The sequence below is a fragment of the Zootoca vivipara genome, chromosome 9, assembly GCF_963506605.1.
Source record: "Zootoca vivipara chromosome 9, rZooViv1.1, whole genome shotgun sequence".
Taxonomy (NCBI): Eukaryota; Metazoa; Chordata; class Lepidosauria; order Squamata; family Lacertidae; genus Zootoca; species Zootoca vivipara.
The window spans coordinates 9,929,845-9,947,094 of NC_083284.1; the positions used below are offsets into that span (position 1 = coordinate 9,929,845).

Sequence of the window (17,250 nt, forward strand, 5' to 3'; positions counted from 1 at the left end):
CATTTTCCCAAACTATGATTGGAGAAGCTTAAGTATAGTTTGGTGTGACGTCTGAAGGGACAAACAATGGCTTATAACCAGGTGGCAAACCAGAATTTAAAAACATGGTTTGAAATGTGTTTGCAAACCAAAGTTTCTGTTAGCTATTGTTTGGTATGATGTCTCAATTAACAAGCCTATGATCATCATTCATCATCCAGCATTCAAAATCCAGAGAGTGCTGTACCACAAGGACAGAAGTGAATGCGTCAAGCTGAGTGCTGAGAAAACTCAGAAGCTGACAAGTAGCTCCAAACCATGGTTTGCATGTTGTAAGTTTAGAAGCTCAAACAAGACTTGAGTTGAATCACTGAAAGCAAAACCTTGATTTCCAAGTACTGTATGTATGAGTGAGAATGATGAAAACATGACAAAAGCAAAAGATAATTTATTTAAAAAACTAAACAATAAAGTAACAGGAGTGGTAACCAATGGGGACATTAATTTAATAATTGTGCTAGTATTTCTGTCAACACCTTCTCATACAGTATCTTGCATCTGTGTAAGTTAAGTCACAGCTGCTGTATTAAATTTCTTTAACAGAAAAGAATATAGGCACACATGTTTTCAGGCTCCATTTCTGTACTTCAGAGCTAAATATTTTGGCATTCAGATCACTTTAGTACAGCCTATTTCAGGAAAGCAGTAAACCCTCAAGGCTTCAATATTAACACTAATATTAGCAGATCCCACCCCAGAACAGTTTTGAATTTATATACTGGTTACAATAGGCAGTGCAAGACAGGAGTGCCTGGCGTGCTATGGTCCATGGGGTCACGAAGAGTCGGACACGACTAAACGACTAAACAACAACAACTGGTTACAATGCCTCCCAAAAGGCTAATGAGATTGTGTTGACCTGTAATTGAATGCTGGGGCTATTATTAGGAGGGAAAGTACAAAGCAGCATAATTCTTAAGTTCAAACTAATATATAGTTTCACAGAACATTCTGAAGCACTAGTCCAGAGAAAGATTACCTACCCCTCACTTCCCTTGCTGCTGTTCCCATCCTTTAAGTACATCGAAAAATCGATAACTCCAACCTACAAGAGAAGTCAGTAATGCTTCAGGTCAAAACACAACTATATTTCTTCTTGCATGAAAAACTGAGTGCCTTATTATTATTACATGGGCAATAATCAGGCAGATGAGCCAGATTTGTGTGCTCAGATCTTTCTATTTTCTACTTTTTCAGCAGCAGCTCTCACACCACCAATGGTCTTTTAAACAGCTGTTTGAAATGAAAACATATGGGGGAAACCCCAGTGAAAGCACACTACTGCATGCAAGTGAGTAATTCATCTCACTGGATCATGGCCGCAGTATGCCATCAGTGCATTTCTTCCTACTAAGAATGAAACCCAGCTACCCAGAGAAGATGGGAACTATATTTAAATTAATATCAGTCCAGTTCTTCTGCAGACAGCATCTTAGAAGTAGGGTAAGACAACAGATCATGGCCAACACATTTTCTCCTACGCCACATCCAAATATATATGAACAGAAAATGCAAATGAGATCTACTTCTGTTCAAAAACAGACACGGTTATCAATTCTCTACAACAGAGGTCGCCAGCGTAACACCTGCAGGTGCACATATTGCTTTCCTTACACCCACAGGGAATGCTTACCCTTCTGAAATTAGACTTGAAAAAAAGCATTCTTTTGTAGCTAACAGAATAGCCTGTGATGTGTACTTGGGTGCCGTGCCTTTGTGGTGCCCACAACACTTTCTCTAATTTGCAATAGTACTGTGGGTTAAACCACAGAGCCTAGGGCTTGCCGATCAGAAGGTCGGCGGTTTGAATCCCCGCGACAGGGTAAGCTCCCATTGCTCGGTCCCAGCTCCTGCCAACCTAGCAGTTCGAAAGCACATCAAAGTGCAAGTAGATAAATAGGTTTACAGCGGAAAGGTAAACGGCATTTCCGTGTGCTGCTCTAGTTCGCCAGAAGCAGCGTACTCATGCTGGCCACATGACCTGGAAGCTGTACGCCGGCTCCCTCGGCCAATAACACAAGATGAGCGCCGCAACCCCAGATTTGGTCACGACTGGACCTAATGGTCAGGGGTCCCTTTACCTTTACCTTTACCCACAGGCTTTAAAATGTTGGTGACTCCTGATCTACAATTCTATGTCCATAAATCTAGAAGCCAGCAAAGATTATGGATCCCATAAACTTTCTTAAACATGCAGGTTTCTAGTCCCCATGGTATGAAAGAACTTGCACACTGCTTGAGGAGGGCAACTTAGCTTGGCATCTTCACAATCAGCTGTCCGTACAGATAGACGTTTTGAATGCCCCTCACTTACCCTCACTTCTCCCCTTCCTATCGTACTTTGACTTTCTCAGAAGTCCAAGAATAAATCATGAACACTGAGCAAGTTAATATTTTAAAATACAAATTTTCAAGAATTGTAATTCTGTACAGAAAAATGTGTGTTTGCTCAACACATTTTTTTAAAGCACAAAGTACAGATTTCCCCTTGAGAATGCTTTCTCCTGGTTCTGAGACCACTTCCTTTTTCAGCTTTCACTTCAAATCAGAACAAAGGAAAAGAAACTAACAGGCTATTTTAGTAGTTTAAAGTAACTAGTAACAAGAATGAAAAAAAACAGCTGCTTAGAGATGTGCAGAGAACAGCTATATGTGTCTGTTTCAAATGGAAACAGACATACAGTAAAACCTAAAAAAAACCCTCTTCACCGATAAATGCCAAGAAAATACAAAACCATACCACAAAGTAGCTTAGTTCCATAAGCTGAAAAACTCAACCAGTAGGGAAATCCTTTATTTAGAGCTCCTTGAATCTTGATTTGTTTAGCAGCCACTGACTAGCCAAACTGCATCCCAGTTATGCTTTTTTTTTAACTTTTTCAAGAGCCAAATGGACACAACCGAAGAGTGTATATAGGAGAACAAAATATCCATCACCTGTGAATCCAAGTCTTCACCCTTCATGCAAAAGTTTGCATCAATTACATTCAGACCTACTAAAAGACCAGCAATTATGGCACCTTCTTCTTCCATCATGAGTGCATTAGGTTCATAAAACTCACTGCAAAACAAGTTGAGATAAAGCTTGTCAAATCACTATATTCCAGACTTCAACAAATCTACTCATGGTTATGGCTACAGGCCTTTTACTGCTCAGACTAGTGGATGAGGTGATAAGAAAGCTTTTAAGTTTTATTATAGTTTGTGATGATTAGCCAGGAGGCAGTGGGAGCCAAGCCAGTCACTCTGCAAGAGAATCCTTCTTCAGTTATCTATATTTTTCAATCACAGGAAGCAGGGATTCCAACTTTCAAATAAGGCTAGGAGAATGGGGCAGAGGATTATTGGGGTAGATACAGGTCTTGCATACAGAGAGATTTGTGGGGCAATTTTGATAACTTCAGAGGGGCATGAATATACCTTGCTTTTGGAGGCGGTATTCTATTGCAAACAATTACCCAAGGTGGCCAGGAATTCCTTCTTTCCTTCTAAAAACATTTTTAATTCACTAAGTGGCTTAGTTACACTCTCCTGGCTACTCTGCACTTTGAGAGTGGTTGAACGAAAATGCCTCTCCCTGGGAATGATGCTATGTATGGAAAAAATAATGTCTGCCCCATCTTTTGTCCATTGAGAACTTGCAAAAGGGAAGATAACTGATTATTTTGCAATGAAAGTGGACAGAAAAATAAAACTTTAAAGTGAATTTTATAAATATATCATTTATAGTCCTTCAGAATTAAAAAACCAATTCAAAATGACAACCAATCTAAACTTTACAACACTGGCTCAGAGATGGCGCAATGGGTCAGTGTGTCTGTCTGTAAGCCAGAAGGTTGGTGGTTGGCGCCCACCCTGGGACAGCTGTAGACAGAATTCCTTCCTTGCAGGGGTTGGACTAGATGACCCTCAGGGTCCCTTTCAACTCTATAGTTCCATGATTCTATGAAAGTACTCAGCAAACTTTGTAGGGCTCTTCTTCAGCCTGGATGTTATATTAGAATAAAATAGCAGCAAGTGCGGGAAGTACTTGGGGTCATGGTAGAAAAGCTCCAGTACTTGCTATGGTGTCATTTCAGGATTAAAACTGAAACATTTATTTCATGGCTCATGAGACCGCATGTTCAGGATGGGATCATGACACATGTGCAAGAGGAGGCCCACGTTAGAAGTCTGAGCGGCTTGCTTGTATCAAGGTCATTGTGAATAACCAACAGGCATACAAAATTAGAGAAAACATCAAAATTCCGAAAACATTAAGAGCAAGGAAATGGTTTTCCATAACTATATTCTTTTGAAAGAAAACAAAGGCAATCACCGCATGCATTATTTACATTGACTCTGTCTATCTATAGTCCACGCTCTATAGCTCAGTTGGTAAAGCATGAGACTCTTAATCTCATGGTCACGGGTTCAAGCCCCATGTTGGGTGAAAGATTTCTTTTCTTTTCTTTTCTTTTTTGGTTGAAAGATTTCTGCATTGCAGGGTGTTGGACTAGATGATCCTCGTGGTCCCTTCCAACTCTATGATTCTATATGTGTATTTCTGACCTATAGTGGCTCAAGAGCAAACAGAGAGAATGTGTATGTGTGCATGCACAAACACACTCACAGAGTTTAGAACTGGCAGCTGCTGTGCATTCCCACTCTCCTGAACTGCAATCCATTTACTGCCAGCAAGATTAATTCTCACTTCATTTCATATGCAAAGTTAGCCTGCAGACAGGAACCTATTTATCTTATTTTTTTTACAGTAAAATGTCTAGTAAAATTTTAAGTGCTTTCATAAATTTGTGACAGTGCACACATTTTTTTCTCGGTGTAGGGTAAAGTCATCTCAACGGGAAACCTTTGAGTTCCTTTCTAGAGCCCTCAATGCTGGCAGGCAGGTATTCAAAGACATTATGAAAATTTAGCAAGTCTCCAAACAAGATTATACATTCCACCCATGCTGCTTTCAAAACAACCTCTGGAAGTGCCAGAACAACAATGAGTCCAATTATGAATACAGAGGCGCACAGAGAAGATACCCATAGAGAAAAATTTGTTTATGTAATAAATCCCCTTTTATTGAAAGCAAGGCTTCTCGGTCAAGAAACAGCAAACTACTAACCTGAGAATTTCCCTTCTGTTTATCAAGGCTTTCATGTACTCGGAAAGCTTCTTCTGCATGAGAGCTAGGCGAAGCCATGCCCTTCCTCTACCCACAGGCGTCCTATCAATCCCAGAAAAAAAAGATATATGCTGTTATATAATCTACATCCCAACTTCCACACCCAATATAAATAATAAAATTGAGACAATATTTTATTTTAGTGGTGTAGACTGTAGCTCACTGAGATGATATTTTCTTGCTCCATGCAAGAAAATTAGTTTTTAGTTGGGGGAATCAGAACCATAATATTCTAAATATGGCCCAACAGATTTCTAAAATTTGCTATTTCTTTCAAATCTCTTCATTTGCAAAGCTGAATCTGTCTGTTTCGTTGTTGTCGTACACAGAGCTGACATTTTAGTCCGGTTCAGACATGACAGGAAACAGGCAGCTAAACTGAAGGCAGAGAAGCTGTGGAAAGGTGGGCAAGTTGCTAACTATTTGTGTGCTGAATAGACTTCTGGTTGATCGTTACTGCCCTACACAGCATCCCTGGCAAATGCCTGACCAGCTTCTTGTTGAAAGGGTAGACAAAGTCTTCACTTACTTCAACCCTGGCAGATCTTTAACACTTGCTGTGATTTCTCCAGCTTCAGGGACAAACTTCTCTACCAACTCCAGAGGTCCCCAAAATGACTTGTTTTGGCCCAGGAAAGTCTTCTTGGCTAGATAAAAGCATTGTTACTCCTTATATCTGAATCAACATCTTAAAATTACAATGGGATCGTGTGAATTGCCTTAGAAATACAAATCATATACAACAGCCCACCCAAAACATGAATCCGTTTACACTGTTTCTTCACCTTTATCCTATGTTCTGTTGTGCTCTACATTCCTTCTGCAAACAGTGTACTGTAATTATTTCAGACAAGGGGTCATGCAGATGGCAGCAAGTATGCAATTACGGGAAGAAAGAAGCAGTTCGTTTTTTCTTCCCCTTTTTCTCATTTCCTGTTTTCAGATTTGAGTGTCTCTCCAGTGCAGTTTTTCAGCAAATAGTGTTATGCAGTGCTTTCCCCCCAAAAAAACCACAACAGGTGCTGGTACTCACCACTAAGTTGTTACAGTAAGTGCCACACTTTTTAACAACAACAAAAGAGGTTGTTGGTACTGCATACCCTTGAGTACCCCCTGAAAAAAGCACTGCAGCTATGTATTAATACTCATTATAAAATAAAAGTTTGCTTAAGCCTTCAAAACAAATTGTTCCACAAAGACAGATTAATGGGAAAATACTGCTCTACAGCAACCAGTACAGAAGTCTCTGCTACAGTTTGCATGATGGGACAGCAACTATTTTTCCACCTGTGAGAAGTGAGGGAGGGGGTGTGGGTCAACACTTGCACACTCACCCCCTAAAGTGGCTTTCTAGCAAGTTCTGTTGCCAAAGATGCCTCTTCCTGCACAACTCTTACACTTTTAGGCTGCAACTGCTGGGCCAACTGGCATCCCTTCAGAGGCAGGTTTTGACTCCAGAACCTCAATTATCTGAAGAACCTGATTATCAGCAGGCAGGAGGGCAATTCTCTTTCTCTCCTCTTGTGATTGGCACTTAAGTGCCATCAAGTCAGTTGCCTATAGGGAGAATTGTGTGCCAGGAATGGCTGTGACCAGGACACTTATCTGTTTTGCTCCCATATTGTTCTGGGGTGGCACACTTCACAGAGACGTCTTTCTTTGTCCTGCTTTGTTGTTGTTGTTGTTTAGTCGTTTAGTCGTGTCCGACTCTTCGTGACCCCATGGACCAGAGCACGCCAGGCACTCCTGTCTTGCACTGCCTCCCGCAGTTTGGTCAAACTCATGTTCGTAGCTTCGAGAACACTGTCCAACCATCTTGTCCTCTGTCGTCCCCTTCTCCTAGTGCCCTCAATCTTTCCCAACATCAGGGTCTTTTCCAAGGATTCTTCTCTTCTCATGAGGTGGCCAAAGTATTGGAGCCTCAGCTTCACGATCTGTCCTTCCAGGGAGCACTCAGGGCTGATTTCCTTAAGAATGGATAGGTTTGATCTTCTTGCAGTCCATGGGACTCTCAAGAGTCTCCTCCAGCACCATAATTCAAAAGCATCAATTCTTCGGCGATCAGCCTTCTTTATGGTCCAACTCTCACTTCCATACATCACTACTGGGAAAACCATAGCTTTAACTATACGGACCTTTGTCGGCAAGGTGATGTCTCTGCTTTTTAAGATGCTGTCTAGGTTTGTCATTGCTTTTCTCCCAAGAAGCAGGCGTCTTTTAATTTCGTGACTGCTGTCACCATCTGCAGTGATCAAGGAGCCCAAGAAAGTAAAATCTCTCACTGCCTCCATTTCGTCCCCTTCTATTTGCCAGGAGGTGATGGGACCAGTGGCCATGATCTTGGTTTTTTTGATGTTGAGCTTCAGACCATATTTTGCGCTCTCCTCTTTCACCCTCATTAAAAGGTTCTTTAATTCCTCCTCGCTTTCTGCCATCAAGGTTGTGTCATCTGCATATCTGAGGTTGTTAATATTTCTTCCAGCAATCTTAATTCCGGCTTGGGATTCATCTAGTCCAGCCTTTCGCATGATGAATTCTGCATATAAGTTAAATAAGCAGGGAGACAATATACAACCTTGTCGTACTCCTTTCCCAATTTTGAACCAATCAGTTGTTCCATATCCAGTTCTAACTGTAGCTTCTTGTCCCACATAGAGATTTCTCAGGAGACAGATGAGGTGATCAGGCACTCCCATTTCTTTAAGAACTTGCCATAGTTTGCTGTGGTCGACACAGTCAAAGGCTTTTGCATAGTCAATGAAGCAGAAGTAGACGTTTTTCTGGAACTCTCTAGCTTTCTCCATAATCCAGCGCATGTTTGCTATTTGGTCTCTGGTTCCTCTGCCCTTTCGAAATCCAGCTTGCACTTCTGGGAGTTCTCGGTCCACATACTGCCTAAGCCTGCCTTGTAGAATTTTAAGCATAACCTTGCTAGCGTGTGAAATGAGCGCAATTGTGCGGTAGTTGCAGCATTCTTTGGCACTGCGCTTCTTTGGAATTGGGATGTAGACTGATCTTCTCCAATCCTCTGGCCATTGCTGAGTTTTCCAAACTTGCTGGCATATTGGGTGTAGCACCTTAACAGCATCATCTTTTAAAATTTTAAACAGTTCAGCTGGAATATCATCACTTCCACTGGCCTTGTTATTAGCAATGCTTTCTAAGGCCCATTTGACTTCACTCTCCAAGATGTCTGGCTCAAGGTCAGCAACCACACTACCTGAGGTGTGTGTCCTCCTTGTCCTGCTACTGCCACTGTATTAGCACACTGTACTGGACCTCCAGAACAGACAGTGAGAAAGTCTGCTGATTTCTTCTAGGCCCTAAGAGAATTAAGGGGGGGGGAAACACCTTCACATAGAAACCTGCCCCTGCCTAATTTGACTGAAAACAACTTTATTCTAACATTTTTGTAAGCTGCCTTGAAGACCTAAATAGTAGAAGGGCAGAATAAAAATCTGCTAAATAAAATCACACCCACATAAGTATTATTTCTGTGGGCACATGAAGTGGTGGAATAGCAATTTAAAATTGTGGACATAATCCCTCAAGTAGGTTTGCCATCACAATCACACCCACCTTTTAAGCCATGTTTGAGGCAATGTTCCATCACTACAAAAAACTGCTGGAGGGGTGCATAGTCAGAGTCCAAAGTTCTCCCAAGATTAAGAGCAGATTCAATCAAGCCCTTTATGCTCAGCTTAGCCATGTTCATCAGGTTCATGCGTTCATTAGCCATGAGATAGTTGGGATCTGCAACAAAACACATAGACAAGGTATGGTTGGAAAATGCCTTGATGGAAAATCATTTTCAATGTGGCAACTGTTAGTTTTAACATAAGGGACACTATGGATACTGAAAGGCAGAGTATTTGTAGAAACCAAAGCTTTAGGTCTTGTTTTTAAAACTACGGCAATAGCAGCACATCAGACAGAGCCAAAAGTGATTCAGTTACCTGAATATTTAAACTAGTAAACAAAGAAAAACTGAGTGTCTCTGGGGGGAAGGTTTTAATAGACTTGTGGCAGGGATTTTCTAGAGAAATTAGCCATAAGGAAAACAGCAGGATGGGCGGAGGGAGGAGGATACAGCTCTTTGATGACTGACAGATCTAGCTTTTAATCAGAGGGAATGATTTTTCCAGAGCTCTCCATTCACAGTGTTTTGGGAAAGGGATGCTGCAATTATCACCTTGTATCTTGCATAATCTTGTTCTTATCTGTGCTCTTTGCTAGTCCTGCTAGTAGCTCTAGCTGGGGGGAAAACGTGGGATACTACTACTACTACTACTACTAATAATAATAATAATAATAATAATAATACCATTATTGTCAATGTACAACCTGTGTACAATGAAATTAACCAAGCTTTCCCCCCCAACACTCAATCTCATTGCACTCTGTGTGCTTGTCGCACAACACACCAACCCTGAAAGTCTGTTGCACTATATTATTTTCCATTCAGCAGCCTAACAGTCCACAGACAGAAACTGTTTTTTAGCCTGTTAGTACAACTGAAAGGAAGGACAGATCGTGAAGCTGAGGCTCCAATACTTTGGCCACCTCATGAGAAGAGAAGAATCCTTGGAAAAGACCCTGATGTTGGGAAAGATTGAGGGCACTAGGAGAAGGGGACGACAGAGGACGAGATGGTTGGACAGTGTTCTTGAAGCTACGAACATGAGTTTGACCAAACTGCGGGAGGCAGTGCAAGACAGGAGTGCCTGGCGTGCTCTGGTCCATGGGGTCACGAAGAGTCGGACACGACTAAACGACTAAACAACAACAACAACTGATTATACTTCTATATCTCCTGCCTGAGGGTAGAAGATTAAAGAGGTGCTGGCCGGGGTGTGAATCGTCCCTGAGAATTTTTCTTGCTCTCCTAAGGCAACAATCCCTTGCGATGTCATCTAGCGGGCTCAGGGGACAGCCCATGATATCACACTGTGATACAGTATGAGAGGACACTTTCTATTGTGGACCGGTAGAAGGAGGTCCTTTTGCATCACAGTCACATACTCATACATCCACTCCTGTCAAATCAGTTTTGCTTCAGTTCCTATGACTTTTAGTGCCAACGGAGCAGAATAGAAGGCTAAGGCTTCCCCTCAACCCTATTCATCAAAACTTCATAGCCCTTATACCCATTCTTCTGAAAAGCTGCAGACTGCTTTCTTAGGGATACCACTACAATGTATATCATTTTCATGATAACATTTTTGCCTGTAAAACAGCAAGGGAGGGAAGCGAATCCTCACCCCACAAAAAAACCCCACCCAACTTTAAAGATACCTAGCAAATAAAAACACACACACAAACCCTCCCAGATACAGTATAAAGGTAAAGGGACCCCTGACTATTAGGTCCAGTCGTGACTGACTCTGAGGTTGCGGCACTTATCTCGCGTTATTGGCCGAGGGAGCCGGCGTACAGCTTCCAGGTCATGTGGCCAGCATGACAAAGCCACTTCTGGCGAACCAGAGCAGCACACGGAAACGCCGTTTACCTTCCCGCTTGGAGCAGTACCTATTTTTCTACTTGCGCTTTGACATGCTTTCGAACTGCTAGGTTGGCAGGAGCTGGGACCGAGCAACGGGACCTCACCCCGTCACAGGGATTCGAACCGCCGACCTTCTGATCAGCAAACCCTAGGCTCTGTGGTTTAACCCACAGCGCCACCTGCGTCTTCAGATACAGTATATTCATCTGTAATTTGGCAGGTTTCTTATCTAGGAGCACCTCTCTGGTGGGTGCTATTTTCCTACAAAACTGCCCACAAAACAATAGGAGAGATCAAGTCATTTTCCTTATCCAACTCAAAATTCTAAATCTTGCCCTAGTTGGAAAGCAACTGTAGGTATCCTTTTGAAATTTGGCAGAATTCATCCCCTCAGAAGGGGTAAGAAGCCTGAAACTGTCATCCATGTCTATAAAAATGATAGACAGTCCTTTAAAAAAAAATATCCCAAACAGATACTGCTGTACCTCTTTGTCTCCAAACTTAGTCCAGCAGCTTCATTTTTTTTCATATAAGGATTCAGACTCGGACCCAAACCAAGCTAGACAGTCTTCAAAGCACTTCAAATTAGGCTATTTTAGATATTTTCTTGAGCATCCTTTTTAAAATCCCTAACATATGTTTTACATTTTTTAAAGCAAATTTTTAAAAATCTGTATTTATGTTCTAAATTAAGCCTGTTTTACACCAGAAAATGCCTTTGCATGTAATGCTAACTCACACATTCACAATTAGGTTATAAATGTCTCAGGAAATGGCCAGTCAAGCCATTACATAAGCAATTAAATTTGGAGAAAGTATATGTACAAACACAGTATATCTACAAATTATATATGCGAGCATATTTAAGAAATTAAACCAAAAAAAGTTATCAACAGCATTTCTGCTCAAAATTCTGTTTCGTGAGCGATTAAAAGCAATATGTGTGAGCTCCAACATTAACCAAGGATTCGTCCACACGAGTTTAATATACATTTGAAGCAATTAGCAGTCCTTTTTATGTAAGGCCGTCCACATGGCACCCCACCCAAATAGTCCTGATAGCTTTCCATTGGAATTTTGGCTTTCTTCAATCTAGAGATAATCCATTGAGTTTTGGAAAACACAACTCCAAACCACACTATTTGAAACAGCAGGCAGTTTTTTTTTCCTGGAAGTAGCTCAAGCATCCATTTTTGCTGCTCCCCTTTCTATGCCCTCTAGATCCATGGTTCCCAACATGGGGCACACACCCCACGGGGGGCAATCTGATTTTTAAGGGCGGCAATTCGAGAATGAAATAAAAAAATTCCTTCAGTAGCACCTTAAAGACCAACTAAGTTTTTATCTGATGAAGTGTGCATGCACACGAAAGCTCATACCAAAATAAAAACTTAGTTGGTCTTTAAGGTGCTACTGAAGGAATTTTTTTATTTTGTTTCGACTCAGATCAACACGGCTACCTATCTGCAATTCGAGAATGAGTTATTAACTATGGCCTTTTCGGCTTCCTCCATGTGAATAGGAATTCGTTTTTTGAATAATAAGAATTATATGTCATGGGTGGGGCATCAGGATTTCAGAGATGCTTAGGTGGATCATGGCCAAAAAATAGGTTGGGAACCACTGCTCTAGATCCTCCCAAAACCAGTACTGCTCAGACAGCAGTAGTGCCTATTTCTGGTGAGCTCCCATAGCCCTGTTGGTTTGGGTATCTTTTTACAAGAAAGGGGGGGGGGAACAGATTTGTGAAATATTGACAATTGAAAAACGGAAAAACAATTATTTCTCCAAATCTCCCAGCTTTTTAAAATTTGATCTCAGTGTATATTACTGTTTTGTTTCGATTTCTTCCACAATGATCTACATCACTCTAATTCCGGTTCTGTAGTGCCTATTTCCACCGAGCTCCAGAAATCACAACTGCAGCCATGTTTATATATATATATATATATATATATAATAAAATAAAAATGTTTCTGCAATACTGGAAAACTGAAGAACAATTATTTTTTTGCAGATCTCCCTGCTTCATTCCCCCTTCATTCATTCATTCATTCACTCACTCACTCACTCATTCAGCCTTTATTGGCATAATCATTTCCCCCTGCTGATTTCTCTGTATGCCACTGTATTGATTTCTCCCACAACCATCTTCCTATTTTTGAGTGGGGAAAGCCTGTCACTTTAGGATTGAACATAAAGTAAAGTATGCACACACAAGCCTTGTTGTGAATAGAGAATTCTTGAATGTTTGCTATTATGCAATTCCTAGGTGGACACAATAAAAAAAAAAAAGGCACACGCCGCTCAGCTGACTCCTGCATGCATGGCCTGTTCGTGCAAAATTAAAATGTATGAATCAATACAAGGTGGGAACAAGGACAAAAGGGTATAGATGGAAAGCAGATATGGTCTTGGACTACAAATGCATATGTGCATGCGCTGAAGTCAAATTTGAATGGCAAGATGAAGCTCAAATGTGTGCATGCCTATAATCAGAACCACAACAGTTTATCATTTGATTAGCTCAATATACAAAATACTGAGAGCAGCAATGACAGATTAATGCCTGACATGTGCTCCCAAAATGAAGCCAAGCTGGTTGTTGACCAATGAGACATTGCAACGTATTTTTCCGTGTATAAGACTAGGTTTTTTTCCTAATAAATTATGTCCAAAATTAGGGGGCGTCTTACACACGGATAGTGCCGTGACCATTTTCTTAAATCTGAGTCCCCAAAAATAGGGGGCGTCTTATACACAGGAGCGTCTTATACACGGGAAAAATATGGTAGCTATTTTTGGAGGAATGAGAGCTGCAGAAGTGTACTAGATCTCATTTATTAAATATATGATATATGTACATCCCAATGAATCATCTCCTCTGCCTCCATAGACAAGACAAACTAATCACATATAATTTGAATTTCCCTATTTACTGACATTCCCATATTGACATTCTCTCTACTTTTATTGTACAATACAATTTTATTGTAGCAATATAGGCCTTGGGATTTGTAAAACAGCTTATCTGTCTTGAAAGAGTGATGTCAGCCACTATGAAACTGTATTCCAACAGAGGATTTCCCTGACACATTTTTCAAAGGAGGAAGTCCAGATACAAAGCAGACATTGTGTTCCTAACCAACTCCAAAGATCATATCAACATATAAATGCATACTGTACCTCTGTTTTTTTGTGGGGGGGGGGAGAGGGAGAGTCAAAACTGCAACAGTAACAAGTTTCTCAGCTAACTAACAAGGCTGATGAATGAAGCAGGCTAACTACTCTGTAAATATAAACCCACTTGAAAGTACACCGTGTTGCAGTCATTACAAGGACAGACAGTGAGGACTCTGGAATGGAAAAGCAACATAATCTAATACACTGACATGAATGCAATTTGTTTAAATGAGTCAACACAGAAAGCAGATTTAAAATGGATTATTTTCACTGCAAAGCATGTACAAACTTTAATCAAATTGCAAATGCTTCCTTTAAGTTTTGAGCAGGCAACACAGGGCATTGTCCCCATGAACATTGTCCCCATGTCCTCTGTCGATTAGGATGTTTTGACTATCTTAGTCAGGCTTCCTCAAACTCAGCCCTCCAGATGTTTTGAGACTACAGTTACCATCATCCCTGACCACTGGCCCTGCTAACTAGAGATCGTGGGAGTTGTAGGCCAAAAACATATGGAGGGCCGAGTTTGAGGAAGCCTGATCTTACAGTGAGGCACACAGGAACAGATAAAAACATCTGCCTGGCTAAAACAACTATTGCAACTGATTCTAAAAAGCTCAGAATCTGAACCCAAAGCTCTTTGAACTGCTATCTCACCCTGTTTAGACAATGTCCTCTGATAGCAGAGTGGATTCATAAACTTGGCAATAGATTCTCCCCAATTTCCACAGGAAAAACCTAAAACTCGCATGACAAAATCTATGGCAAAGGTTTGGGCCAGGGCAAATTACAGATGGGAAAATCTGTCAATTTTGGTTTCTCATTTTCCAGTCTAAAGTTCAGCTCCTCATATTTCCATATCAGTTTGCAATTTTTAAAAAGTCTGCATAACAATTCATCAGCTTTTCTGCGCTAGACTGTACCATTATTCTTTGCTTCCTTCAGCAGCTTCAGCATTGAATGTTATTGCTTTCAAATGTGTAATACATAGATCAGGCATCCCCAAACTTCGGCCCTCCAGATTTTTTGGACTACAATTCCCATCATGCCTGACCACTGGTCCTGTTAGCTAGGGATCATGGAAGTTGTAGGCCAAAACATCTGGAGGGCCGCAATTTGGGGATGCCTGACATAGATGAACATTTTTTCAATCTTCTTAACAGCGCAATCCTATTCTGAAGAAAGCCCCATAGAAGTTAATGGAGTTCACTCCAGGGTATGCATGTGCAGGATTACAACCTAAGATTTTCTCACTTCAAGGTGACCCAACTCAAACAATGTTTTTACAATGCCATGGAATGTGTGTTTTGCTGCTCTACAGAACATATATTGTGAGAAGGGACTGAAGGTCATGTTTGCCATCCTTCCTCTTTCTGGGATTTTGCTTCCTCTGCACACCCCCATTCTTCCTGTCAACCAAAGCAAGTGTAGCTCTAAATGCTAAACAAAACATGAGTAACTACACCATATGTACAACAAGAAGGTTAGGTGAAAACTGAACTCATAAGACAGCGATAAAGTACACCTTAGGGCACAACTCGACACAAGGTGGGAGACTCATGGTTGTGGTAGAATCTCCCACATTAAAAACAACAACAACACAAGGGGAGGAAATCCGATCAGGATCTCAACACAAGGACCAGATCCCCTTCCCCTGGTGGCATTTCCCCATTTAATCCCCACCTTCTATAAAGGATTAGAGTCAAACCTCGGTTCTCGAGCGTCTCCATTGACGAACAATTCGGAACCCGAACGGCAACAGCCCAGAAGTAATTGCTTCCGTTTTCGAACGTGCCTTGGAAGTCAAACAGCTTCCAATGCACGTTTCTCCATTTTTTCAATGGATTTTGCCAACCGCCCTTTGATATTCAGTTTTCGAACGTTTCGGAAGTCGAACGGTCTTCTGGAATGGATTATGTTCAAAAACTGAGGTTCCACTGTATTTGTCTTGCAGGCACACATATGGGTGTCATTAATACCACAGTATTTTGTTCTACAGCGATAATGAATTTGCACAATCCCACACATGCACTCTGTGCATCCATTTACACTACAATAATTCTGAGGCAGTGTGCCAGGAAAAACGAAACAGGAACCTTGACATGGGATCATAAAGCACCACACTTTGCTTCTGCTGCATAAAATTATCAGAAGAAACCAGCAAGATATCTATGCTGAACAGGTACGAAGACTCAAATTCTTCACAAGTTATAGAAGTCGGCAATAAGGAAGGAAGTGGTGCAGAACAATGACTGGGAAGTAAGAGAGTGAAGGAGTGGTCTTCCAACCACATGTAGGAAATTGTATGGTCCTTTATGAGATCTTTTGTGCCCATGTATAAAGACAACCCAAAATTTCAGAAGTAGACTGCTATACAGTGAATAAGCCATGGAACTTGATGTGGGCTGTGCCACCTCTCACTCCCCAAAATAAATACCCGTATGGGTGCATTCTGAGAAGATAATACATGCAACTGGTTTTTCAAAAGGAAAAACAAACATTTTAACAAAGGAAAGGTCAGCACAATATAGTTACAAACATGTATGATCCAGTTGCTATCACTGGAGTGTACCTGGTGATCCAGCTCAAAGACAGACAAGAAAAGCCAGTTGAAAATGAAATGGAAATAATAGCTGAAAGATGTTGGTGTGGCACGCACCTTCTGTATCATCGCGCAATTGCTCCACCAAATCTGTCAAATCCTCCCAAGAGTCTTTGCAAACAGCGAAAAAGGAAAAGAAAGAAAAATGTCATGCAAGCCATGATTCAAAGAAAAGACTGAAAAATCAAGATAAGAAAAGGAACACAAAGGGGGGGGTTGGTATACAAGATACGTACCAAAGGGGTTAAATGTTTTAAAATTCATAAATTAGTATAGTCTGCATAAAGCAACAGAGTGAATTTATTAAATACAATAAGAGGATCATTTTTTAAAGCTTTCAAAGTCATACAAACACATTAATTTTAAATCAACTGGCATGGATCTGCTTAAACTGGATTTATAACCTGCCTGACTAGGTATTAAAATCTACCCAAGAAGTTGTATGGTATTTTTCAGAACCACCTCAGAAATAAATCCCTCCAAATAAAAGCAATAAATCTGTTCCCTTGTTTTAAACCAAGTAGGGAAAAGGCACCAGGTTAAAACAAATGTTAAGATATTGCTTGCACTTAAATACAGCCAAATTTATTGGTAGTACCACGTTCAGCACTCTAGCAATGCACAAATAGCACCCCTTCCATTAAAAATAAATAAATTTAACCACTGCGCGCTGGACTTCAGCAGAGTTGTTAGGTAAGTGGGGGCAGGGAGAGAAATGTTCTGAGAAAACAAAGGACGCAGCTTGCCTCA

At 41.0% G+C, this 17,250-nt stretch overlaps 1 protein-coding gene across 8 annotated transcripts in view; it reads right to left on the reverse strand.

Annotated features, from left to right (window-relative positions):
• The window catches only part of RUFY3 (RUN and FYVE domain containing 3), a 47,019-nt gene that overhangs the window by 15,572 nt on the left and 14,197 nt on the right, over positions 1–17,250 (reverse strand). For 5 of the 8 annotated variants that reach the window (XR_009558109.1, XM_060278364.1, XM_060278366.1 and 2 more), the window contains exons 2-6: positions 8,792–8,965; positions 5,742–5,859; positions 5,153–5,254; positions 2,977–3,100; positions 1,023–1,084 (exon numbers count right to left, since the gene is read on the reverse strand). Coding sequence is in view for 7 of the 8 variants with exons in the window: in XM_060278364.1 (XP_060134347.1) it covers positions 1,023–1,084; positions 2,977–3,100; positions 5,153–5,254; positions 5,742–5,859; positions 8,792–8,965 (580 nt within the window). In the remaining variant the exon portion in view is untranslated. Of the gene's footprint in view, positions 1–1,022; positions 1,085–2,976; positions 3,101–5,152; positions 5,255–5,741; positions 5,860–8,791; positions 8,966–16,557; positions 16,612–17,250 lie in introns of all 8 variants that reach the window. The other 3 variants (XM_060278365.1, XM_060278368.1, XM_060278369.1) reach the window with 1 other exon arrangement.